The sequence below is a fragment of the Salvelinus namaycush genome, chromosome 7, assembly GCF_016432855.1.
Source record: "Salvelinus namaycush isolate Seneca chromosome 7, SaNama_1.0, whole genome shotgun sequence".
Taxonomy (NCBI): Eukaryota; Metazoa; Chordata; class Actinopteri; order Salmoniformes; family Salmonidae; genus Salvelinus; species Salvelinus namaycush.
Window position 1 is genome coordinate 29,785,877 of NC_052313.1, and position 26,240 is coordinate 29,812,116.

General features: G+C 42.6%; 1 protein-coding gene across 1 annotated transcript in view; it reads left to right on the forward strand.

Annotated features, from left to right (window-relative positions):
• Positions 1–8,449, forward strand: part of LOC120050430 (uncharacterized protein C18orf63-like) — a 38,118-nt gene extending 29,669 nt beyond the window's left edge. The window contains exons 11-14 of the mRNA XM_038997020.1: positions 1,759–1,945; positions 5,117–5,815; positions 6,490–6,573; positions 7,708–8,449. Of these exons, the coding sequence (XP_038852948.1) occupies positions 1,759–1,945; positions 5,117–5,815; positions 6,490–6,573; positions 7,708–7,830 (1,093 nt within the window). The 3' untranslated portion in view covers positions 7,831–8,449. The remainder of the gene's footprint in view (positions 1–1,758; positions 1,946–5,116; positions 5,816–6,489; positions 6,574–7,707) is intronic.
• The last annotated feature ends 17,791 nt before the right edge of the window (positions 8,450–26,240 follow it).

Below are 26,240 nucleotides of genomic sequence, written 5' to 3' on the forward strand. Positions count from 1 at the left end.
ATGAACATGCACCTGTGGAACGGTCTTTTAGACACTAACAGCTTACAGACGGTAGGCAATTAAGGTCACAGTTATGAAAACTTAGGACACTAAAGAGGCCTTTCTACTGACTCGAAAAACACCAAAAGAAAGATGCCCAGGGTCTCTGCTCATCTGTGTGAATGTGCCTTAGGCATACTGCAAGGAGGCATGAGGACTGCAGATGTGGCCAGGGCAATAAATTGCTATGTCCGTACTGTGAGACACCTAAGACAGTGCTACAGGGAGACAGGACGGACAGCTGATCGTCCTTGCAGTGGCAGACCATGTGTAACAACGCCTGCACAGGATCGGTACATCCGAACATTACACCAGGTACAGGATGGCAACAACCACTGCCCGAGTTCCCCAGGAACGCACCTACCCTCCTTCGGTGCTCAGACTGTCCGCAATAGGCTGAGAGAGGCTGGACTGAGGGCTTGTAGGCCTGTTGTAAGGCAGGTCCTCATCCGACATCACCAGCGATAAGGTCGCTCATGGGCACAAACCCACCGTCGCTGGACCAGACAGGACTGTCAAAAAGTGCTCTTCACTGACGAGTCGCGGTTTTGTCTCACCAGGGGTGATGGTCAGATTCGCGTTTATCGTCGAAGGAATGAGCGTTACACCGAGGCCTGTAATCTGGAGCGGGATCGATTTGGAGGTGGAGGGTCCGTCATGGTCTGGGGCGGGGTGTCGCAGCATCATCTGACTGAGCTTGTTGTCATTGCAGGCAATCTCAATGCTGTGCGTTACAGGGAAGACCTCCACCTCCCTCATGTGGTACCCTTTCTGCAGGCTCATCCTGGCATGACCCTCCAGCATGACAATGCCACCGGCCATACTGCTCTTTCTGTGCGTGATTTCCTGCAAGACAGAAATGTCAGTGTTCTCCCATGGCCAGCGAAGAGCCCGGATCTCAATCATATTGAGCACGTCTGGGACCTGTTGGATCGGAGAGTGAGGGCTAGGCCCATTCCCCCCAGAAATGTCTGGGAACTTGCAGGTGCCTTGGTGGAAGAGTGGGGTAACATCTCACAGCAAGAACTGCCAAGTCTGGTGCAGTCCATGAGGAGGAGATGCACTGCAGTACTTAATGCAGCTGGTGGCTATACCAGATACTGACTGTTACTTTTGATTTTGACCCCCCCTTTGTTCAGGGACACATTATTCAATTTCTGTTAGTCACATGTCTGTGGAACTTGTTCAGTTTATGTCTCAGTTGTTGAATCTTGTTATGTTCATACAAATATTTACACATGTTGAGTTTGCTGAAAATAAACGCAGTTGACAGTGAGAGGACGTTTCTTTTTTTGCTGAGTTTATATACTTCCACACTATGAGGTTGAATAATACTGTGAAATTGTGAAAATGTTGATAATGCCCTTTTAGTGTAAGAGCTGTTTGAAAAGACTGCATGACATTTCAGCCTGTTTAGGTGGGATGAAGTGTTGGCCTGCCTGGTGACATCACCAGTCAACGGTTAATAGACCAATAAGAAAGAGAGTTCCAAACCTCTGCCAGTAACAGCTCATTTTAAATTTTCCCCTCCCTACTCAAGACTACTCCCAGGCAGTTCTAGCAAAAAAACTTCCTTGAGAAATTGATATTTTCTAATAAGTTATTTTTGTTTACCATTTTATTTGAAAACATTCACAGTAGGGTACGTAATTGTTATCCAAAAATAATTTGCTACTGAGATAAAAACAGATGCATTGGACCTGTAACTAGTCTGCTCAGATACCCTCTGAGCTGTATCCGGACTGAGCCTGTGCAGCGCTGTCCCAGGGTGGACCTCCAGGGGGCGCTCAGCTCCTTCCTATCCCACCTGAGGGAGAGCCTGCAGACTGTCTGTGGCTTCCCAGCCCGCATGACCAGCAAGCCCTGCTACCACACCACCAGCCTGTTAAGCATCGCCTCAGCACAGGTACAGGGTGCACACTAGTGGTGCGCGGGTCAGCTGTTTGTTCACCCGCACATGCCCGTAATTGCTAATAATCCACAATCGCCCGAGTATATGTGATGAAGTGAAAATATTAGGCCCGCACCCGGCCCTAACCCGCTAATATAGAAAATGCTCTATAGGCTACAGCCATAGACTGCAGAAAGATTTTGGTAGGCTATTTGTTCGTCAACTAGATCCATGCAGCTTCTCTTCTGTCATTATATGTTGCCCTAGAAGACTAAATAAACCCTTGCTCACCAGAATAATGTCTTGAATCGATAGAATGAATGCTTAAATCTAGTTGACATCGGTAAAGTTTTCTCTGTCAAATTCTTTCATGGAGCAAAGACCTTTAGGGACCGGGAGAAAATGCAGTAACTCCCAAAAAATGACATCAGTTTGATCTGTAGGAAATAGAAAGCTGTGAAAACAATCCAACATGTTTCTGATACGATTTCAGGTTGGCTTGAATGCATATTTTATGTGGTTGACATACTATCAGCTTTTATGATGCTGATAAATATAGTACCTCTACAGATGGTATCTAACTGAGCATTAGCATTCTCTCAAGATGCTGAAAGAAAGAAATCATATTTCTCCACTCCTGTTCCCGAGTCAAAATGTCGCCTACATTTGGTGTAGGTTATTATTTTACTGCAAGAAGTGGTTAATTTTGCAGGAGTTCATTTTAAGGCTATGTGAGGTCCAGATTTCACTTTCCATTTAACCCGTTTGAACAGCAGGCTACAATTCCCTTGACGTGCCATAGGCCTATTTGAAGTCTACCGTCTTGTGACTGTTGCATTTGTTTAGTGCCTCACAATCATCACACATAACATAGCCTGCATTGCTATCATCCTCTTTTAGCACTACAACCAATCTTTCCCAAACTTTACTTCCCTTCACTTTCACAGCTTTTCTCTTATTGAATTAAACTCTGACATTGCCCTTTTTGCCTCAGTGGATTGACCTGAACTTTTTCTGCCCGTTCCCCAAAGCATTTGGTGATTGGTGTGTAGGCTATTTGGCACGCATACAGTTAGGCCCTAAAGCTTAAGCTTGTGCACTAATGCCAGATAGTCTAAAATAATGAGAGAAAAAAACTCTATTAGCCTATAGATCAGGGATGGATAACTTTGATGGGTGTGGGGGCCACAAAAAAACTGAACGGTGGCTCATGGGTCTGCAAATATAAATTGCACAAGAATGATACATTTATGGATTTTGTAAGGTATTGTTTTCTCTCTATTCAACCCACCCGCCCTTTATCCACACTATATTGAATTACCCTAAACCCGTCCTGCCTGCGGTATCCGCGTGGACTGTAGGTTATGAGTCAACCCGCGCATCACGAGTGCACACTGCACACACATTCGTACGCACAGACACACTCACAGGTACAGGACTACAGACTGTCATTGATACAACTTATGTCATTTTGCACACATAGACGCACATACTGGCACTATATTGTGCCTTGGTGCCGCTCATATTTCTCTTGTATTTCAAATTACACATGCAAGATTTCTACGTTTTAGAAGTTTTACAAAAGAGACACTATTCATGATAAAGATTTTATTTTAATAGTAGATTTTTTTATATTTCCCACTTTAGTTTTATCTGTAGAATTTATCTTCACAGAATAAGATTTACGCCTTACATTTCTCTAGATCCAAATTTATGTTTGACAGTTTTTTTTTTATCCCAAACTGTCAGAAAGGAGTTGTGATGATAAATGTCTGGGTTCTCCCAATAGGATGTGAGAAACGAGCAGAAAGAGAGAGAGAAGGCTCCGGTTCCCTCCTCCGTCCACCCACCCTTTCTGGTGATTGATTAGTACAATCTGGGTGAATAATACAAGGCAGAGAAAATCCTTGAATTTTCAAGTTGAAACAATGGCAAAGCGTTCTGCTAGCAGCTAGGTCATATCCTCCTCCCTGGGTCATATTCATTAGTACTCACCGTAGCAAAAGGTTTTGCAATGGAAAACAGCCATGAAAACAAACGATTCATATTGGATAACTTCAGGTTAGTCCCTCCCTGTTTCAGTCCGTTTTGCGTCTGTTTGGTGCCTAGTGAATACGACCCTGGTTTGTTATTGCCCACAGATGTTGGTGGTGGAAGCTCTAGCTGTCAAAGTGAATAGAGGTTTATTTGTGCTGGACCTGGAACGAGACGCTGTTATTAAAGGTTGACAAATTATGTGGGAGCTTGTTGAAACACCCTACCCACTGGCCACTGTCACGATCGTCGTATGGTGGAAGAGAGGAGGACCAAGGCGCAGCGTGAAGTGAAGGCATTCTTCTCTATTTATTATCACGAAAACGAAGAACACTTTACAAACTAAACAAAAAATGACGAACGTGAAGCTATAAATGACAAGTACAGGCAACTTACATATAGACATAGACAATAACCCACAACCCACAATACAAAACAGGCTACCTAAATATGGTTCCCAATCAGACGACGCAAAACACCTGCCTCTGATTGAGAACCATATCAGGCCAAACACAGAAATAGACAAACCAGACATACAACATAGAATGCCCACACAGATCACACCCTGACCAACCAAAACATAAAACATACAAAGCAAACTATGGTCAGGGTGTGACAGCCACAGACGTCAATTCAATGTCTTTTACACGTTGGTTCAATGTAATTTCATTGAAATAATGTGGAAACAATGTTGATTCAACCGGTGTGTGCCAAGTGGGTATTTACAGTGTTTAATTAAGAAGTTAATGAAGTAGGACTTGAACTCACAGTAATCATCCGTTTTACAAGAGTAATACTGTATATGTACCGAGATTTGGGGTAACATGATATATGGTTCTTAGGTATTATGGAGTCATTATGGATTAATTTCATACATTTATAGTATACAAAGCTGGTGCAATTCTGGCCATTATATCATATTTTTTCAAAATGCCCTGCTGCAGCAAGAAGGTACATTGTTAATGTGACAAACATGGTGCCAAATGCTAGTTAATTAGCAATACAACATGTAATGACGGTGCAGTTACAGTACATCCACTTTGAAGCAAATGTTTTTTATTGAGCTGCAGTACAGTTTCACTTTTTAATTCCCAGAACTGTATGTTCCCATGTCCCAACATCACTGCACTGTGCATTCCTTTGTGGTCGCAGGTGGCTAGTGGCAAACCAGTGAACTTGACGACCAAGTCAGCTAGCAGGCCTGTGCTGAGTCAACTCCATGCTCCCTGCCCCCTCAAGCCCTCATTTGGGGGGGCACCAGGCGCCCAGACTCTCAGCCAGCCAGTGGGACAGAGTGGCAGCAGCAGCTATCTCAGCACTGGAAGAACCCAGGGGGTCCATCCCACACCCCCTCAGAGTTATACCCCAGGGAGAGGCTTGCCCACCTCCTCTCTCTATCCCAGTGCAGCCCCTCCCCAACCCACCACACACCCCCAACACAGCCAGGCCCCACTGACTGGACCCAAGATGGTACCCATCTTCAAGAACAAGACCCTCCCGCGCCATGTCAATGTCACCCAGCTTTTGGCTGAGAAGCAGCAGAGGAGAGCCGAGGAGCAACGGCAGACACCTGTGTCGGGACAGAAGAGGGCCTGCCCAGCCTTCTCTTCCTTTTCCTCCTCGTCTGTTCCCCTCTCTTTGCTTTCCTCGTCTACCTCTTCCAAGTGGACAGAGGAAGCCCGCCGGCCCACTCCAGCGTCCATGCCTCACTTGACCCCCTGTCCGCGGCCTGAAGGGGTTTCCCCACATTCCTCCCAGGTGCACGCTAGTGAGAGCGCTTTCAGAGTGAGGGACGAGATCGCCTCGGGTCCCCCTCATCTTCTTCCATCTGGCCTGCTAGGCAACAGAGGGGTGAGTCACCACCAAACACACTCTAGATGTAATTTGAGATTTAGTCCAATCACATTTCAGTTGAAACTTTTACTGCAGTGGGCTAAATCAGGGTCACACAGATTGTTTCTTGGTAGTCTTAAACAAATCTCCTTTGAAACAAAAGTATACACCTCACACACATGGTTATGGGCTTTAAAAAAGAAGTACCATGTCAGATATAGAGTTTTTTGTTTGCATCCCAACATTACACTATATATACTGTACATCACAGAAGACTGAAAACAAAACTATTTGACACAGAAACACTGTATTTTCAGCGTAAAAAAAAATATATATAATGTTTATTAATTTTGAAATTATGAAAATATGAATAACATTCCACCCATGTGTCCACTAAGTCATTTTACGGCAGGAAACGGCTACGATGGGATTTCCATTTTAGGAATTAAGATTAGCTCGCCTAATTTAAATTTAAGGGCATATCCATTGCATTCAGTGCTTGATTGTTTGTGTGAAGTCAATGCTTTTTCCCAGGCGATGATTTGTCCCTGTACTGTACTGTATGATTGAGACTGTGCAGGAGTCAAATATGTTTTATGTGTGTGTATTTGCTGAGAATTTGAATATATATATTTTTTTATATATAAAGATATATTGTATTGTATTTAAAGTAATGGGTTCTCATCTTTCAGGGGGACTGGTTTGAGTCAAAACCAAAGAAGCCAAAGTCTGCAGTGCAGGATGTGGATGTGGAGAAGCACGCGAGAAGTAACCAGGTATGTCCTTTACTATACTTTTACCTTGCCCTTTACCATAGCTTTGATTTACAGTGAAAAGTATGTATTTTGCAAATGTTCTGCATGTTGAGAGAGGTGATAAATTCGACAAATGGTTTGAGGGAGGCAAAACATCCCACCAAAGCAGGTTGATTAGGGGATGATACATCAGGGTAAGTGTTTAGCAAGATCCATAAACCGAATAGATTTCCCCACTACACCCCTAATTGAATTCCATTACAAGCTTTTACTAAATGAGATCCGTCTTGTGTCTTGTTCCTGAGCTAGATACCATTTTTTACAGATACTATTTCACAAAAGTTACGACTTGGTTGATCATTTTTACGAGGGAGCCGGGGGAAAGTTTATTAGAATGATTGCTGCCATTTTGACTGATTCGTTTTCGGAATGGCACACACATGGGCACTGAATGGACATAGTGACCTTACCAAATATACTTCAGGGAGGGCCAGATATAATCTATAGGGATGTTACTCTTCAAAATTACTTTACAGCGTCTGCATAGTTCATTATTACAACTGCAGTCATTTATCTTTTGTAGCTGCATTGGTTTTGGTTTTATTTGAGTAAACTATGGAAGTCTGAGTTGATTTGAGCTTTTAGGTCATTTATACTTCTCTGTAAGCAAACACCCAAAGGAGCCAGGAAATTTGCCAACATCTACACACAATCAACAGAAAGTACATTTTCCTGTACAATGAAGAGTGAACAAAACTAAGGATCTCAACACATAATGTATGGAGGATTCACATAAGAAATGTCTTGATGTTTGATATGCTCCCCCCTCAGAAGGTGAAGGTGTCTCCACTCTGTCTGATGACATCACTCTCAAACCGCTAATTGTAAACTAAGCTGAAGGATTTTCAAAAAATAAATATTTCCTTATCGGTACAATTTCAGAGCTATAATTCAGAAACTAAAGTAAGCAAAGTAAGCAACCGAAAGATGACATTATACAAAGATTACAGTATACCTGTGAGGAAATTCTCTACCACCTCAGATTTTTTCATGACCTACAGTAGGATAAGTAGGATGTAAGAAGGGTTTTATGAAAAACATTTAATTGATTGATTGGCTTTATGATTGAACATGTCTTGTTTGCTATTTATTCAGCTGTCGAAGATCAATGTGACGACCCTGCAGGCCTGGCTGAAGAGCCGCGGAGTGGTGGTACGGTCCAAGGAAAGGAAAGAGGAGCTGGTGTCCAAGGTCATGCGTTGCCTGAGTGAATCTTGAGTAGTGAGGGTCACCTTCCAGACAGACACAGAGAGGGTCATTTTACACTATGCAACATCACAGAGAACGAGCTGGTTTTACGGGTCATTGATAGTGAGCTTTGTATTGCTATCAGGTCTCTGTGTTATCATTCTTGAATGATATGTACTGTACCTGTATGGTGTTCTTGTTATGAAGTTAATACCCACTTGGCACAGAAGTCAATTCAACTGAGTTAGTAAGATGTTTCTGGCCTTGAGTTTGAGGTAAGAACAGATCATTTTATGTAATATATTTATTGAATTTATTTGTTTAACATAAAAAGAGTAATATCTCCTATTTATATAGTTTTGTTTTATATTTTAGTAATTTTTATTAATCCCCATTTCTTGCTTTTCTTGTTCAATATGTCATTTTCTGTAGTATGTCTGAGCTTTATTTCAGAAAAGATAAAAGCAAATGTCTGTTAATGGAGTTTTCATTTCAGAGTAGTACTTATTCAATATTCAGATCCTTTGAAATTGTGCATACACATTGATTGCCATAATAAAACGAAGATGTTTTTAATATTAAATAGAAAGGATTCCCCATGTAAAATGAATATGGCCCCCTTACATTTTCTGCTCTTTGCAGAGTGAATGTTCTGTGACCAGACCTGGATTCCAATACTATTCGATAATCTTCAAATCGTTGTTTTTTTGGGGGGGGGGGGGGGGGGCGTCCTACAGGAGTGCCAGGTGGCCGGCGTTTGCACTTTTGGGACTTTTCTATTAGTTCCACTGCAACAGGCAAACAGATAAAGTATTTGAAATGATTTCAAATAGAATTTGAACCCAGGTCTACCTCTGACCGCATTGATTGAAGTGTGCTATGTTTACTGAGCCAGCCAGTCAACTCACAAATTCTCTTCAATGCCTCCCTCACTAGCCAGGTTTCCATTCAACCTTTTTATGCAAGTAAAGTACATGTCGGATAAAAAATGTAATGACAAGCCTGATGAAAACAGCAAATTTGTAGGTAAACTTTCCAAATGCCGACAAACCAAAATACGCTAGACAAGGTGGGATGTTTAAATTATGTGAGAAATGGTGGTGGAAATGTCTTTATGCACAAATATTGATATAATAATTATATCAAAGTAAACTTGGAGTCACGCAATGTTGTGTGGTCCTCCAACTATGACTCAGGAAAGTATGCAGTTTATTAGGCTACAGATGAAATACGTTATGATGAACTTCACAGGGTGGTGAAAGTGCACGGTAATGAGCTTGATACTTATTTTCAATAAATATCAAGGGTTTTATTCTGGTGCCTGATGCTTGGCTGCCATTTGACAAATAAAAATAATCTTGCTCTTTCGTCCATAATACTTTTATCATGTAGGCTATACCTGCACTGTATCTGTGAGCTGTTGTCTAGAATGCACGTGCCAAGACCAGAGTGGGCACATTAGCTATATAATTTCTTGTGACAAAACCATCAGTAGAGTTGAAAATGCGATGGAAACCCATTTAACTTGTATTTTTTATTCGGCACATGGGAATTTTAACCCAAAAAGTTATTTTCATGTGAACTATGTCATCACGCACCGCCTATTATCTGCAACAAGTCAATTTGATGGAAACACATCTCTGGTGGGAAAATGCGCATTTTGTTTTTATGCAGATTTTAGAATATTTGCATGAAAATCTGTCGGTAGTTGGATGGTACCCTAGCTAGAGACAGAATTGCGACAGCACAAAAGTCTTGTATAACTAAGTATGATGGAAAGCGATGCGATGGTTGTTGGAGCAAGCTGTAATGATGATACCCTCCGTCTGGATCGACTGCAAAAGAGTAAAAAGCATTTGTGTGAAATGTAAATGGATGGCGACTTTGATCACAAGCATCAGAAGCCAAACTGCGTGACTTTCAAAGAGGAGACTTAAAGCTCTTTCTTTATGGTTTATTCAGGCAAAAGCTTAATGATCCGTACCAATCTGACACCGAGAGCTTTGCATTTAGTTTCAACTTTTCTTTCAAGGTTTTTTAAAACCATTATTTTGGAGGGGTAGTATTTCATACATCACAGTTTTTAATGTGAAACAGACCGTGTGAATTTTTTCTCTCTTCCCTTTCTCGGCTTTAAGGGCAACTGTTAGTCATTAGATTTAATGACTCCAAGCATCATGGTCCTTTTATGGATGCATGTACTCTTTGTGACAGTAATGTGATATTACTTTGATAATTAGTCTTTACCTAATTTCACTCCCGACTCTACCTTCTCTTCCTCTGTATCCGCTGCTAAAGCCACTTTCTATCACTCTTAATTTCAAGCTTCTGCCTCTAACCCTGGGAAACTATTTTCCACCTTCTCCCTCCTTAATCCTCCTCCCCCTTCCCTTCTCCCTCTCTGAGGATGACTTTGTCAACCACTTTGAAAATAAAGTAGACGACATCCGCTCCTCATTCACACAGCCTATTGAGTCCACTGGTCCCACTCACACAGAACTACCCTATGCCTTGACCTCTTTCTCTCCTCTCTCTCCAGATGAAATCCTGCGACTAGTGAGTTCTGGCCACCCAACAACCTGCCCGCTCGATCCCATCCCCTCCTCCCTTCTCCAGACCATCTATGGAGACCTTCTTCCATTCCTCACTTCCCTCATCAACTCATCCATGACCACAAGCTGAGTCTCCTCTGACTTCAAAATGGCCCGAGTTGCTCCCCTCCTCAACAAACCAACTCTCGACCCCTCCGACATCAAAAACTACAGACCGGTATCCCTTCTTTCTTTTCTTTCAAAAACACTTTAGCGTACTGTCTCTGACCAACCCTCTCGCTGTCTCTCTCAGAACGATCTTCTTGACCCTAAACAGTCAGGCTTCAAGATGGGTCACTCAACTGAGACTGCTCTTCTCTGTGTCACGGAGGCTCTCCGCACTGCCAAAGCTGACTCTCTCTTCTCTGTTCTCGTTCTCCTAGATCTATCAACTTCCATTGACACCGTGAACCATCAGATCCTCCTCTCAGGGCTGGGCATCTCAGGCTCTGCATCCTGGTTTGCATCCTACCTGGCAGGCCGCTCCTACTATGTGACATGGAGAGGATCTGTGTCTAGCCCCCAGGGCTCAGTTCTAGGCCCTCTCCTCTCTCTCTATACATCAAGTCACTCGGCTCCATCATATCCTCACATGGTCTCTCCTATCATTGCTATGCGGATGACACTCGACTACTTTTTTCCCTTCCCCCTTCTGACACACAGGTGGTGACACGCATCTCTGCGTGCCTGGCAGATATCTCATCTTGGATGTTGGCCCACCACCTCAACAGCCTCCCTGGGAAGGCCTGCCCATTCCAAGACCTCTCCATCACGGTTGACAACTCCACGGTGTCCCCCTCCCAGAGTGCAAAAGAACCTTGGCGTGGCCCTGGACAACACCCTGTCGTTCTCTGCAAACATCCTAAATCCTCTCATGTCACCCCGCTCCTCCGCACACTCCACTCCGCACACTCCAGACTGGGCCTTCCAACAGAACAAGACAACTCAGGAGTGGCTTTGGGACAAGTCTGTGAATGTCCTTGAGTGGCCCAGCCAGAGCCCGGACTTGAATCCATGAAGAGACCTGAAAATAGCTGTGCAGCGACGCTCCCCATCCAACCTGACAGAGCTTGAGAGGATCTGCAGAGAAGAATTGGAGAAAATACAGGTGTGCCAAGCGTATAGCGTCATACCCAAGAAGACTTGAGGCTGTAATCGCTGCCAAAGGTGCTTCAACAAAGTACTGAGTAAAGGGTCTGAATACTTATATAAATGTAATATTTCCGTTTTTTATTCATTTGCAAAAGTTTCTAAAAACCTGTTTTTGCTTTGTCATTATGGGGTATTGTGTGTAGATTGATGAGCGGGGGACTATTTAATAAATTTTAGAATTTAGGCTGTAACGTAACAAAATGTGGAAAAAGTCAATGGGTCTGAATACTTTCCGAATGTATGTTTGTCCCACCTAGGCATCTTAAGATAAGAATCTGGATAAGAATTCATTACCCATAGTACAGTAGTTGTGTTTCACTCGTCTTACAGAGAGAGATCATCTATGCCATAGTCCAACATACCTTTGTCGAATATGGGTTTCATATTTCATTTACAATGCCTACGGGTACTATCAATTACTATGGGGTGTGATTGCTTGGCAATAATGTGTTTGTGTGGCTTGCTACGGAGAGAAATGGAGGCCAAAATCACATCAAAGCTATTGGCCTTAATCTCTTGTCAGTGTGGAGACAGACTAATGCAGACAGTCAGTCGGCGAGGTGTAGAGACAGACAGGTGCAGACAGAAAGACAGTTGGAGAGTTAGAGACACACAGACAGAGGTGTAGAGACAGACTAGACAAAAAGAGCGGTGTACAGACAGGTGTGCAGCGTAGCTGGAGGAGACGGAGGTTGAGTTCCTGAGAAACACCCTATTTTTGAATGCTGTTGCTCCAGGGTTGGAGCACACATTCCGCGGGCTGAGGCGTGCCGTGTCTCGCACCGGTGTGCGGTTTATTCACGGGCTGCTGCATGACAATGCTCTGTTTACCTGATCTACGTAACCTACATACTGTTAATGATCGCCATCCACAGACTGAGACTAAGGTCTCTGCTCCCTTATTACAGCCTTGTCATGTGTTCCTTAATGGTGGTTTTGTTTTCCTTTCAAGGCAAATGTCAGGAGGCCTAAAAAATATGTATATTACACCCCTGTTTAGCCTGTACTGTAGTCGCATGCTTATAGCAGTTGCTCATTGACTAAACAGCATTAACTGACAGGCTTTTTTCTTCAAACATATTTGTATTCCTTTCAAATAGTCTTGGAAACAGAGGTATGTAAGAGTTGGAAAGGTTGGAAACTTTAGGGGGTGTCATTAAATCAGATGGTGGGCTGCAAATATTCCCCAGGATTCCTTTTTGCTGCATATTTAATGTTTACCAATACATGTTTAGAGAAAAACAAGGACAATGGGATATAAAGGGAACTCAGGGAGACTGTTTGTTTAATGTTGACGTCAATGTTTTTGCAACAAAGTCTATCTCAAGACCAGTCTCAATGAAAAAGGCACTGGGGCCATACTAGTGAACATGAGAAAAAGTTTAGTTTAAGCATCAGCCAACTAAAATTGTTGACGTAGTTGCACCTGATCAAAGGCTTCACGTTAGCTGTTCCCATTACATAACCTGCCACATTTAGCCTTATGCTAACCTTACTAGGTGGCAGTGATTGTTTCCTGTAACAAATTTGCATCAGCCTATCAAAGATCTTAAACTTTTTATCCACAACCAATTACATTTTTGAAAATAGGTCAACTTGGCCACCAGAGGGATATATTTAAACCTTCAAATTCAAGGTATTGCATGATCATTCTTGACTAGGTTAGTTTTTAATTTTACGTTAGACATAGCTCGTTTTTGCATATATGACAATGTGTTTGCTTAGCTGTTTCACATACAGTACTAGTCAAAAGTTTGGACACCCCTACTCATTCCAGGGTTTTTCTTTATTTTTTACTATTTTCTACATTGTAGAATAATAGTGAAGACTTCAAAACTAAGAAATAACACATATGGAATCATGTTGTAACCAAAAAAGTTAAACAAATAAAAATATATTTGAGATTCTTCAAAGTAGACACCCTTTGCCTTGATGACAGCGCTGCACACTCTTGGCATTCTCTCAACCAGCTTCATGAGGTAGTCACCTGGAATGCATTTCAATTAACAGGTGTGCCTTGTTAAAAGTTCATTTGTGGAATTTCTTTCCTTCTTAATGCGTTTGAGCCAATCAGTTGTGTTGTGACAAGGAAGGGGGGTATACAGAAGATAGCCCTATTTGGTAAAAGACCAAGTCCATATTATGGCAAGAACAGCTCAAATAAGCAAAGAGAAATGACAATCCATACTTTAAGACATGAAGGTCAGTCAATCTGGAAAATGTCAAGAACTTTGAAAGTTTCTTCAAGTGCAGTCGCAAAAACAATCAAACCCTATGATGAAACTGGCTCTCATGAGGACTGCCACAGGAAAGGAAGACCCAGAGTTACCTCTGCTGCAGAGGATAAGTTCATTAGAGTTGCCAGCCTCAGAAATGGCAGCCTAAATAAATGCTTAACAGAGTTCAAGTAAAAGACTCATCACAACATCAACTGTTCAGAGGAGACTGCGTGAATCAGGCCTTCATGGTCGAATTTCTGCAAAGAAACCACTACTAAAGGACACCAATAATAATGAGAGACTTGCTTGGGCCAAGAAACATGAGCAATGGACATTAGACCGGTGGAAATCTGTCCTTTGGTCTGATGAGTCCAAATGTGAGCTTTTTGGTTCTAACCGCCGTGTCTTTGTGAGATGCAGAGTAGGTGAACGGATGATCTCCGCATGTGTGGTTCCCACCATGAAGCATGGAGGAGGTGGTGTGGGGGTGCTTTGCTGGTGACATTGTTGGTGATTTATTTAGAATTTAAGGCACACATAACCAGCATGGCTACCACAGCATTCTGCAGCGATACGCCATCCCATCTGGTTTGCGCTTAGTGGGACTATTATTTTTTTCAACAGGACAATGACCCAACACACCTCCAGGCTGTGTAAGGGCTATTTGACCAAGAAGGAGAGTGATGGAGTGCTGCATCAGGTGACCTGACCTCCACAATCCTCAACCCAATTGAGATGGTTTGGGATGAGTTGGACTGCAGAGTGAAGGAAAAGCAGCCAACAATTGCTCAGCATATGTGGGAACTCCTTCAAGACTGTTGCAAAAGCATTCCAGGTGGAGTTGGTTAAGAGTGTGCAAAGCTGTCATCAAGGGAAAGGGTGTCTACTTTGAAGAATCCAAAATATATTTTGTTTAACAGTTTTTTATTTAACTAGGCAAGTCAGTTAAGAACAAATTCTTATTTACAATGTCAGCCTACCCTGGCCAACCCTAACAGCGCTGGGCAAATTGTGCACTAACCTATGGGACTCCCAATCACAGGCAGTTGTGATATAGCCTGCAATCAAACCAGGGTCTGTAGTGAAGCCTCTAGCACTAAGATGCAGTGCCTTAGACCGCTGCGCCACTCGGGAGCCCATAAATAACACATGATTCCATATGTGTTATTTCATAGTTTTGACATCTTTCTTCACTGTTATTCTACAATGGAGAAAATTTAAAAATAAAGACAAACCCTTGAATGAGTAGGTGTGTCCAAACTTTTGACTGGTACTGTACATCCATTTGCTTTTACGAGCCCCCCTCCTGTCACGCTTTTTTGTTAAAGATAAAACGATTACTACCGATCCTTGGTGCTCTATTCAAATAACGCATATGTGACGAAGTGGATGATTATAATAATGCAAATAAAACATTGTGTATGTAAGTGTAGCCTACACAATTTAAGTGGTGTTTTTGGTCTAACAGTAACATTTTACTATGCTGTTGTATTCGCTATTTTAGAACCTATGTAAAATACTAATTCATTATTAAATGATCTTGCGAGGCATTGATTCAGCTTTGATGCCAACTTTAGTTGTTTTGTTTAGTTTATTTGGACCCCCTGTTAGCCACTGCACATGCAGCAGCTACTCTTCCTGGGGTCCACATTAAACGAGCACCATTCTGAGATGTGGCGACACTGGCAGCACTGCACCCCTGTGTAGCGGTAGCCTGTGTCGGTCTGCAAGAGGGATTCCAAGAAGTTCCTCATTAAATATATTTGTAATATTAATTTACAAGGCTTTGGCTGAACTTCCCTTCACAACACACTATCACAACAAATGTGATTCTACATTTCAAAGGGAAAAAAACTCACCTGGGATTTGAACTTGCTGCAAATGGTAAAAATTACTACAAGTTAGGCTAGCTACACTTTGAGCTAATTATCCAGTATAAATGTATTGTGTGTTGTAGTAATTTTGTGTATTGTAGTAATTCTGTTAAAGAGGCTTTCATGAACAAGCGTTGGATCATGTCCAACTACGTAGACGGTTTTAATTGGCTGATGATTAAACTAACATTTTTACTTTTTCTAATGTTTGCAAGTATGGCCCTGAAGTGAGAAAGGTTTTGTTGTTTTTCTTCGCAGCCCCAGAGGATTCGTATCCACTGTGTAGCACTGATCTTTCTTATTTCTACCCATATACTGTATACTGCCATTTCTATCCAGCTATTGATTTGAGTATAACCCACTCGGGCAGCAAGAAGCTTTCTCTCATGGGTGCTTTTTTCCTGTGGTGGGAGTTGCTCATCAGCATACAAGCAGTCCAGCAGCTCTCTGCGAAGCTGACACAGTTAGCAGGATACGCTCTTCTTGCTTCCTTCATGTTCCTGCAATATGGATAACACTACCACTGGGACATCGCCATTACCACGCTTTAGTCTAGGTCGAAAATATACAGGTTAATGTAACAGTATAACTTTAAACCGTCCCCTCGCCCCGACACGGGCGCGAACCAGGGACCCTCTGCACACATCAACAACAGTCACCCACGAAGCGTCGTTACCCATCGCTCCACAAAAGCCGCAGCCCTTGCAGAGCAAGGGGCAACACTACATCTAGGTTTCAGAGCAAGTGACGTAACTGATTGAACCGCTACTAGCGCGTACCCGCTAACTAGCTAGCCATTTCACATCCGTTACACTCACCCCCCTTTCAACCTCCTCCTTTTCCGCAGCAACCAGTGATCCGGGTCAACAGCATCAATGTAACTGTATAACTTTAAACCGTCCCCTCGCCTCGACCCGGGCGCGAACCAGGGACCCTCTGCACACATCAACAACTGACACCCACGAAGCATCGTTACCCATCGCTCCACAAAGGCCACGGCCCTTGCAGAGCAAGGGGCAACACTACATCTAGGTTTCAGAGCAAGTGACGTAACTGATTGAACCGCTACTAGCGCGTACCCGCTAACTAGCTAGCCATTTCACATCCGTTACATTAAGACAACATAATAATTCAAGTAGCAACGCTGGTCCCATTTTTGCAAAGAGCTATGGGATATTACAATCCTGATATCTTAACCTTTTTCATCTTCAACCACGGCTTTAGTCGGGCTGTGTTAGCTCTGCAGCAGGTGGCAGCTGGCTTCATTTACCCACTCGGCTCCATCCAAATACATCTGTTTAACCCTTTCCCTGACCCCTGATTCTCGATGCAAGCTAGTAACAACGAGGTGCTCTTATGGGATACCTTTGATGTTTCCCAGTCACCCCTGAGGGCAGTTCTCGAAAATGTGTCACTCAAAACATTCACCCCCCACATAGGTTGATCAATAATGTTGGAAGACTTGAACAGGTCTCACTTGCAAAATCGATTTTATCTAAATGAGAATAACCCAGTAGCGTGCCGTGGGCCTGGGGCCTGGGCCTTCAGTGAGGTCCTACACAGTCCCACCCGAATTAATCCACCTCTTATTACAGAAACACAGTATAACCAGGCGTTGCGTCACCATGAAATTGACATTTTTATTCAGAGAATTGCAGGGGAAGAGTACAATACAGTACAGTTCAACTAATAGGCAAGAACATAGTCGAGTGCAACAGAGTTATATTAATATTCTTCTTCTATCCATTTCTGGTCCACAAACTTTGAGCTTTAAGTCCCCAAAAAAATAAATACAGTGTGTTCACTAAACAGCGCATTGTCGCACCCAAAGCAGTTTCACCGTGATGATAAAGACACATAACTATTCACTGAAAATAAAAGAAAGAAAACAAATAATTTGCAACATAGGCTATTTGCCATTTTATTTTGTTAATATATAGGGTATTTAATATTAACGAAATAAAATGCGAAACATACATACACATTTAATAAAAAATAACATGCATTGTATGCCTACTCACCAAAGACTGATTATTTGAACACAAAATCCTTCCTCCTTTCTTTCCTCAAGAAGACTTCAATGACTCTGTTGTACAGTCTATCTGTGCGTTTTAGTTCCACCAATAAGTCCTTTTCTATCGACATGGAGGCTAATGCTGAAAGCCGAGTCTGTCCAGTAGCATTTCTGGAATACGTTTTGATTCGCTTTAAGGCCGAGAATGACCGCTCGACAGAAGCCGTGGACACAGGGATAGTCACTGTCACACATGCCAATGTGTAAAGTTGCCCCATGTCCTCATTCAGATTTTTCTGCTTAAGGAAATCAAGGAGATCAGAGGGACTTTTCCCTTCAAAATCAGTCATAGCATACATTACAGTCAGTTATGTTTTTAGCTTGGATAGGTCGAACAGTGTTCCGTGACTCTCTGTTAAGCTGGAGAAGGCTGTTTGCGGGAATTTTTTCCGGTAGGTCTGAAAGTGCCGGGGGTCCAGGAGGGAGAGAAACATTAATTTTTCGTGGTCTTGAAACCTGTTTCGTATCTGGCAAAGAATGTTGTCCAGAATATTGCTGTGGAGTTGTTGATAGTATGTGCGAGGTTCTCCTTGTGCTGGGCCTCTGCGTGCGTTGGGTGAACTTGAGATGCGCGCTGTGTCATCGTAGATTTGACTGAACCTGCACCTCTCTCGCTCAATTGTGTCACAAAAGTCGTTCACCCTTGTCAGGCAGAATTGTACATCCAAAGTTTGTTTCTGTAGAATTCCAAAAAGCACATCCGAATAATTAAAAATCCCATTGAATGTTTCAAGCAAAAAACAAAACTCAAAATCATCCAAACGTGCATTAAATCCATCAGCCATAAGCACAGTATCCCCGTCATGGTCATCATGATGTTCCAGTAAGTGGTTAAACAGCTCCTTTAGGGCAACTCTCTTTTCAAAGACTGCATTGACCAATCTAGATGTATATTGCCACCTCGTTGGTGCAACCTTAGGAAGACGACGCTTGCAGATGTCATCCAGCAGTTGCGTGCGCTTAGGGGATCGTGAGAAAAATGCTGCAAGGCCATTGAGGTTGGCAAAGAAGACCTTGCATTCTTTAAGCTTTGAGGCTCCTTGAGTCAGTACTAAATTTAGTCGATGTGCATAGCAGTGAATGAATAAGGCCATCGGTGCCCTCTCCTTAACTTTAGCCTGCACCCCATTGAGTCCAGATGCCATGACTGCTGCGCCATCAAAACACTGTGCCACAACTTTATCCAGACTACATTCATTTTCCTCCAAGAAACGGAAAATAAGAGCGGCAATATCATCAGCTCGCTTGCCGCTTGTCACATCTTCAAATCGGATAAATCGCTCCTTGACTCCTGTGTCCGTCACATAACGCAGGACGAGTGAGAGCTGTGCTGCATTTCCCACATCTGTTGTCTCGTCCACCATAACAGCAACAAAGGGAGCTTTTTTAATCTCCATTTTGATCTCTTCTCCCATCACTTCAGCAATAGCATAAATTAGGTCATTTTGTATTTTGCCGGACGTCCCAATGAACACTTTGTTAGTGGACAGGTGGTATTGTAAATCTGTGTTGCTTTCAGAAAGAAAAGAAAGAAGCTCCACGTAGTTCCCTTTGTTTGTGGAGTCAGCACTTTCATCGTGTCCCCTAAAAGAAAGTTCCTGTTTACCCAAAAACATGACACAATCAATGAGTCTTTTCAATATTTCCCTATTTTTCTTCACCTTTTCATTGTGCAGCTCCGTTGCCCTGCGCGATTGTTCATTGAGCTGTAGATCCACTCGGGTGTCCCCAAAAGTTTTCAAAAGCACCATTGCTTGTAAGTGCCCAGCCGTACTTTGGTGTCTCGTTGCTGCCTTGGTTAGACAACTCAAGTTTGCAAAGCCAGTGTGGCTCCAAACACCAAATCGATCACTTGCAAATAATAGGCATTCCCAGCAGTACAGTTTGCAGTGCTTCTCGGAGCCTGTGAGCCATTGGTAGCGCTCGTAGTTGGAACTTTGAAAGTGGCGAACGAACCCCTTTCCCGCCTGTGACAGGCTTTGTAGCATCGGCGTCGGGCGACCTCTCCTTACAATGTCTAACTTTTCTTGAAAAGTTCGTCTTGAGAATGGCGTTATAATTATATCCTCGACCAAATCGATATCTTCTCCTCCTTCCGCCATTGTGGGTTGAAAAAACAGCTTAGTCGTACGCAAATTAATTCGTTTATCAAATTCAGTTTCCTAGTTCTGAGGATCTGCATAGACCTGCCCATAGGACCTGCTTCTCAATATTGGTAATCCAATCAAAAGACGTGCACGCACTACGCCTGCTAGCTGGCTCCTGTGTAACACTGGAGCCAGCCAGCAGGCGTACAATAGCCAACTCTAAAGCTGATTGGTTGACACAAAATTTTCATTTCCATTCACTTTAAGCTACAAGCGCCCGCACTGTTGATTCTGAAGGCCTGAGGGCAGATTTTAGACCCCTGGCAACACATGATGGCTGAATATGATTGGATAAAAGATCTAACATTAAGACCAGCCGTCCAAATCTCAACCTGGGGCTGGAAGCAGTGCAACCAAGAGGAAAGCTATGAAATGAAGAGTATAATTCTTACTCTGGGGAATAATTTAATACATATTTGTGGGAAAATATATTTAAAAAAATATATATATTCTGATGATGTTTAGGCCAGCAGAGAAGGCCTTGCTGGCCCTGACGGCCCACCACTGGAATAACCTTTATAAATAAAGGTTAAATGACATCTAAGTAGTGACCAACACTGCTGTATTTCTGTTTCTGTGGCTCTTAAACAAAAGTCATTGTACTGTTCGGTGGTTTGAATCATGGCTGGAAAGGGTTGGATTTGAAACAATCATGAGGTTGTACTCAAAGGGTGGTAGAGGAGAAAAGAGTAGGTGGAGAAGGGCTAGCCTCACATAAAGGACTGAAGTGTAATAAGTATTGGTCTGTCGATTTAAAGGGCTGGGGACCCAGACTATTGCACTCCCATAGTTAATGAACATGAGAGATTCACAGCGACTTATTATTTTCTCATTTTTGAGAGAGAGCAGTTCATGTAATGTACTAGTTATTGTTTTGTTAGCTGGAGAGTCCATTTCCACACTGCCATAAGAGGGTTGCTGGATTTTGATAGGGAGAGGCCAGCTGCATTGGCTATGGAACAATTTTTATCTGGTGGGAAAATAAATCTCTCAAATGAAAAAACTCAAAATTGGCACAAATTGTGTTTTCTTTGGACTCAAATTATCAATGAGTAAAGATTTATTACAGAATATTGATATCACTTTGTGACCCATAAATTCAAATTTTCATAGACAAACGTGCTAATATTATAGTCCTGATGGATTAAGGTTGCTGTTCTTGGCTTTTCCCTTGGGAAGTCCATACATATACTATCCTAGCCTTTAGTTTCCATTTACAGTGCATTTGGAAAGTAGTCAGACCCCTTGACCTTTTCCACATTTTGTTACGTTACAGCCTTATTCTGAAATTTATGAAATAGATTTTTTTACATCAATCTACACACAATACCCCATAATGACAAAGTGCAAACAGTTTTTTATACATTTTACAAATGTATTAAAATTAAAAAACTGAAATATCATATTTATATAAGTGTCCAGACTCCTTTCTTGGGTATGATGCTACAAGCTTGGCACATCTGTATTTGGGGAGTTTCTCCCATTCTTTGCAGATCCTCTCAAACTCTGTCAGGTTGGATGGGGAGCATCACTGCACAGCTATTTTCAGCTCTCTCCAGACCTCAACACCATCCTGTCTCGAGCTCTACGGACAATTCCTTCGACCTCGTAGCTTGGTGTTTGCTCTGACATGCACTATCAACTGTGGAACCTTATATAGACAGGTGTGCCTTTCCAAATCATGTCCAATCAATTGAATGTACCATAGATGGACTCCAATCAAATTGTAGAAACATCTCAAGGATGATCAATATAAACAGGATGCACCTGAGCTCAATTTCGAGTCTCATAGCAAAGTCTGAATTGTTATGTAAATAGGGTATTTCAGTTATTTATTTTTTATTAATTTGCAAAAATTTCTAAAAACCTTTTTTGCTTTGTGATTATGGGGTATTGTGTGTAGATTGATGAGGAAAAACATTTATTTAATCACTTTTAGAATCAGGCTGTAACGTAACAACGTGAAAAAGTTAAGGGGCCTGAATACTTTCCGAATGCACTGTACATCCAGTAATGCCGAGTTCAGTTGTTTGAATTTCTCAAACAAATAAAGTAAAGAAAAAATGTTGCCAAATCTGATTTTAGCAAATTAGGTTTTCATTACCTAAGTTTCTAAGAGTCATCTATGGCCTTTAGAAATATCCCAGAATATTATTGTAATGTCCCCTCTAAAGTAATGTGTCCAAATTAATGTTATGATAAGGTTTGGATTGATTCAATCGAAATCACATAGTTCCTGCTCTGCAGCTCACAAACAGATTCATGTGGTGAAAGTATTTCCATGATTTACCTTATGGGGATATTTTGCATTGTTCATTCAAGAGTTGGCTGTGCCAATTCAACTTTAAAGTATAGTAAAATTCCTTACAGGTGAAATCATTGTACTCCTGTGCCCTCCCAGCATTAACATATCAGTGCTCCCCCATCCCTGCTTACATTTCCTTACATCTGGTCCACTTGTCTCTTGGAGACCGCTCCCTCACTTAAACCATTCTCGCTGTACTTTTTATGCGGATAGCTAAGCTACATTTTGGGGAGTAGCCAAGAGATACTTCCCCCTAATCTTGTCATATCCGCCGCGTGACATTCCTTGCTTCCTGACCTGGCTTTCCTCACCGGGGATGAAGCCTCCCGTCCAGCCTCCCGAAATAAAACATTAGCCATCAGGGATGGATATCTGTTCTTGCATGGACACATACCTTCACTTGGATACATTTGTACTGTAGAGGGACAACGTTTTTCAGAGAAACAGATATGGAACATATCTCGGAAGTGAGGCATCACAGGACAGTTCACACCCCTCCCCCTGCCTTACACCCGCTGAACTGTCTCAATGTCAGCTCACAGTTTATAGAGGCTTGGGACAGATCATCTCAAATTCAAATGCCTGAAGGAAAGGAGTTGCAGCTCTATCATTCTCCATGGACTTTGCAGACCCATTCTCTCTCCACACTTGATAAAATATGTCACAGGTCATTTTTTCAGGTGAGAAAATAGCTGAACGATTTAGCTGCATTTTCTCTGTCAGTATAACCTCATGGGCCAGTTGTTCTACTCGCATCCGATGAGGCTCTGTAGTAAATGTGACTGATTTAGGACCGGTGGGTTTAGGTGGCCCCTCTGGGCAAATAAACTAAGAGCTGAAAAGATAGCAGAGAAAATATACTGATAGCTCAACCTCTGAACTTTTCACTTCTATCTAATCTGACGTACTTGTCCCCTGAAGGTATGGTCATTGAGTCTGCTTTGGACATGTATTTTCCTGAGGTTTCAAACTCTGATGATAAGGATGACAGACACAGTACCATTCAGAATACGTGTTGTGACTTATGTGGCCTTTTCATCAGAGTTTGTGCCCTCAGGAAAATGTTTCAGAAACATTGAATATTGTCTGTTATTTACTGTGCAGACTACTACTTGGTTTCACGTTACAGGACTTCAAGACTTGAGAGACAAAACCAGGACTCTTGGCTGCACTGCAACTCTGAATCCCTTTAAGCACTGGCCTCAGAGCAAGTGGAAACTTGTCATCCCAAAATTAACGGATTCCTGTATGAAAGCCTGCTCCTAAATTTAGAAGCATTATATTAAATGGCTGCTATTTGTTTTTATTTCCCAAGAAGCTGGCGTCAGCCAATTGGAGAGAAGCGCCAGACATCACAAAGCCGCCTTTGTTTTTGCGAGACCGTAGCTAGATTGTCGCAAGCCAAGGCCAATATTAATGGGAATATCCTTGTAAACCCTGATTGCCCCCACAATGAAAAGGCTGTCTACAAGCTGGTAAACAGAAGGATTATCGGAAATCCTCTAATTGAGTAGAGCTTCAGACTTGTGGAGATGGCAGGACAGGTGGAGACCGGCATGGAGCTTCTGCAGACTTAATCCAGCCCCTAGGGAGCGATTAGCTAAGTGTGGAGAGAGACCTGCCTCAACACAGGAGCAAAATGGCAGGGAACTGAAAAATGTTACACCCTGGTGTACTAAATGCAATCAGCTTTGAAGGTAATTACAACATTGTTTATTTCAAGAGTGTGCAGTTGGAGATGACTGAGCTCACTCTTTCTTTAGCAAGTCACATTTACCACATTGGCCATCCTTCAAGCTCTGAGGAAACAATGTCCCTCCCTCCTTTTTTGCCAGTTCACTGTCGTTCAACATACAATACTCAGGGACTGCCCATGTGTGTGCACAGAAAGGTGTTACTTTTGATCTTTGTCTTCAGTTTAGATAAATTAGGATAAATGAGGACAATACATTTAACAAATGTATCAAATAAGCACAGGGGATTATTGAGAGATTTACCTGCTGTAAATGATGTCATCAATCTATCAAGTTTTCCCGCTTCTTTTATTTGACTTGACAAAGGTTGGACAGAGAAAGGACTTATTCATTTGGTGTGTGGCTGACCTAGAACATAAAACGGTACTGGTAACCATAAAAAAGTCTCACTCTGTCTGAACTCACCGAGCCAAACTCCTGCCTTTGTTGGGTGACATTTCTCACACGTCACTCTAATGGGTTGTCCTGAAAACTTGCAGTTTTCAACAACAAAAATTGGAGCGCAAGCTGTCCCTTTAATTAATCAGTTCACCATTTTGATTCTCCATCCTTTTCTCTGTGTGGTGATAGTCAATGCCCTTTGTCTTTGACAATGTATGGTGGTGGAAAAGGTGTGCATTACTAGAGCAGTTAAAATGGCATCTTCCCTATCTATATTGGAATGTCTGTTCGAGATTGCCAGGCTAGCCATCAAAGTTTTTTTTTTTTTTTGTTCTTTGCCGAGTCCCCCATGATTTGTGTTCGACTACACCGGTTTTGCGCCCCCTCTGGCTCGTGCGGTGGAAGAGATCTTCGTGGGCTATACTCAGCCTTGTCTCAGGGTAGGAAGTTGGCGGTCTGTTGATATCCCTCTAGTGGTGTCGGGGCTGTGCTTTGGCAAAGTGGGTGGGGTTATATCCTGCCTGGTTGGCCCTGTCCTAGGGTATCGTCTGACAGGGCCACAATGTCCCCCGACCCACCAGTCTCCAGTATCTATGCTGCAATAGTCTATGTGCCAGGGGGCTAGTCTGTTATATCTTGTGTAATTCTCCTGTCTTATCTGGTGTCCTGTGTGAATTTAGATATGCTCCCTCTAATTCTCTCTCCCTCCCCTCCCGGAGGACCTGAGCCCTAAGATCATGCCTCAGGACTACCTGGCTTGATGACTCCTGGCTGTCCCCAGTCCACCCAGTCGTGCTGCTGCTCCAGTTTCAACTGTTCTGCCTGCGTCTAGGGAACCCTGACCTGTTCACCGGATGTGCTACCTTGTCCCGGACCTGCTGTTTTTGGCCCTCTCACTCTCTCTACCGAACCTGCTGTCTCGACCTCTGAATGCTCGGCTATGAAAAGTAAACTGATATTTACTCCTTAGGTACTGACCTGTTGCACCCTCTACAACCACTGTGATTATTATTTGACCCTGCTGGTCATCTATGAACTTTTGAACATCTTGAAGAACAATCTGGCCTTAAATGGCCATGTACTCTTATAATTTCCACCCGGCACAGCCAGAAGAGGACTGGCCACCCCTTAGAGCCTGGTTCCTCTCTAGGTTTCATCCTAGGTCCTCCTTTACTAGGGAGTTTTTCCTAGCCACCGTGCTTCTACATCTGCATTGCTTGCTGTTTGGGGTTTTAGGCTGGGTTTCTGTACAGCACTGTGACGTCTGCTGATGTAAAAAAAGGGCTTTATAAATACAAGTGATTGATTTGATTGACCTTCATTAAATTCCATTACTTTACATTCATTGGGTGAATGTTTCATGTTCCCCTGCCTTTCCCATCCACACTACGTCAATGAGTTGATAATATAATAATAATATAATTTGTGTACTCCTCCTCATCTTCTGCACTGCACCACAGGAGGTTTAAGAAGTTTCCTTTATCACAAACAGACAAACAAAAACAGTCCAATATTTTAGGGCAATACTGTGCAGACTCTACTTGTGGTATGTACAGTAGTGGGTACAAAGCTGGGTCTGCAGCACACCACAGGGCTGTGTTATCCCGCTGAGCTAAAGCCTAGGCATCCGCTCGAGGACCTGCCTAGGCATTAGCTCGGGGACGTAACGTGCATCTTCAGGTCTACTCATTACATTAGTGTGGTTCACCGTAGCATCTACATTACAGTACGTATAATGCACTTGATAAGAGGTATCGACAGTGAAAGGTATTTTTCTATGAGAATGTTATGAAGTTGCTATTGCATCTGGGAAACCTACTGTAACGGCCACTGTTTGGAATCCTTAGATATACTTCTAGAACTTATCACAGATGTCAACTGGAGATTCATGGAACCTCAATCTTTATGAAATGCTCATCACAATTGCCATCACTCTCCACTGT